The sequence below is a fragment of the Pteropus vampyrus genome, unplaced genomic scaffold (genome assembly GCF_000151845.1).
Source record: "Pteropus vampyrus isolate Shadow unplaced genomic scaffold, Pvam_2.0 Scaffold1000005980, whole genome shotgun sequence".
NCBI classification, from domain to species: Eukaryota; Metazoa; Chordata; class Mammalia; order Chiroptera; family Pteropodidae; genus Pteropus; species Pteropus vampyrus.
The window spans coordinates 11-1,680 of record NW_011920382.1 but is presented as its reverse complement, the minus strand read 5'-3'; the positions used below and the strand labels follow the sequence as shown (position 1 = coordinate 1,680).

The window sequence follows — 1,670 nt, the reverse complement described above, 5'->3', positions numbered from 1 at the left end:
ATTATTTTCTTTCACAGAGTAGTTTTAATTTCCAAGTGCTCAATCCTTTAAAATTTAAGTTGGGGTCTTTAAATGAAGGAGTAAAGGTTTTGCCCAGAAATACCTAATTTAAAATAAACAGAGGGGGAAAAGTAGACAATAATAGCACGATGATTTTTTTTCTACCTTTATTTATAAAGTAACACAAGTCCTCCTCCTGACACAGACACAAATGCTCGTACATCCAAGGGGGGAGCTCACTAAAAACAATAACAACAGAAGTAGAAGACAGTGGGAACTTACTTCACACCAATCTGTGTGCTTGACCCAAGGGTCACTGGGAATATTTCCTCAGATATGACATCTCACCTCAAGAAAGGAAGAGAGACCTTGAGCTGAAGTTCCACCCACCCACCAGGCAAAAAGCTGCACACTCAGTCTTCGGCATCATCAAACTGTCCCGTTTCAAAGACCATCTTGGAATAATGGGGTATCAGTGGAGGTGGATGGTGCCAACTGGGGTCATAGATCATATCTCCTTGCGGGGCACAGCACACCCACGGTTTGACCTCTTGAGAAATGCAACCTTGGATGTCATCAGCATCTGCAGGCAATTGTAAAAGACAGATTAAAGGAAGGAGAGAAGGTGAAAACGAATAGCCAAAAAATGTCTAGGGGCAGACACTCGCATTTTGTTTAAAAATACACACACACAGAGTTCTCCTTTCCTGAAGAATTGCAAGCAAGTTCTTTCTGAGGCAACCCACAGTTGTGCTTCTCAGCCAAGGGCTCTTAGCAGTGCAGAGGAAGCAACTGGATAACAGAGCACTTCTGTCTGCAGCTGCTCAATTCACGCAAAGATATTTGGAAGTAACACTGTTGCATTGTCAAAAACTGATACATTATAGAGTCGAATACAAAATTTCCACGTATTTTTTTTCCAATATGAAAAAGAAGCTGTCACAGGAATTGCAGATCTATAACAGGTATCAGGCTAAGCTTCAGGTGTGGGTCCCTCTTCCAAACCATCTGCCTTTAGGGTTAATAGGGCAGGAGAATCTCAAATCCTGGCCTAGGACCCCAGAAACTCCACACCTACCATATGGATTCCCTTGATCTGCTTTCAACTCCAAGTCCCAGTCCTCATTAAAAAGATCAGCAGCCTGTTCCTTGGGCGGACAGCTAGACACTCCTTCTGACAGTTCCCAGGTATTCAGCTCCCCATCAGAATCCTCATCATCCACAGCAAAGGCTTCCTCTTCAGAATGGATGCCCTCACCACCGGCAACACTATCATTAGGGATGCTCTGTGCTCCACTGGCTAAGAAATCAACAAAAGGGGGTCTTAATACAACTGACAAACCAGATACGGCCTTCTCATGTGCTTGGAAAATTTGGGGCAGACTTACTAAGAGGACAGTAGTAAAACAAGTGTACAGAGTCTTTAGCTACTTGAACACTTCAAAAAATAATGTTCTGTTGACAATTTTAGAACTAGGGTTGATCAATTATTTTCAATAAAACAGTTTGCCTTAGAAAAAAAAAAAAAAAAAGTCGATTAGTTACCAGGGTCTTCTAATAGGGAGCCAGGCATAGTTTATATTTTCAGGTAGTTTATATGTCATTGAAGCAATGATAAACTTTCACAATACGGGTGTGAATTGAATTTTTGCTCTTTCTATTCCTCCCTA

General features: G+C 41.6%; 1 protein-coding gene across 1 annotated transcript; it reads right to left on the bottom strand.

Moving 5' to 3' along the window:
• Positions 1-215: 215 nt before the first annotated feature.
• On the bottom strand, positions 216-1,427 carry LOC105311672 (coordinator of PRMT5 and differentiation stimulator-like; the record flags this gene model as incomplete). The annotated part of the gene is made up of 2 exons (XM_011387607.2): positions 216-583; positions 1,079-1,427. Coding segments are annotated over 2 exons (519 nt in total), but the record flags the coding sequence as incomplete, so codon positions are not given.
• Between the last annotated feature and the right edge of the window lie 243 nt (positions 1,428-1,670).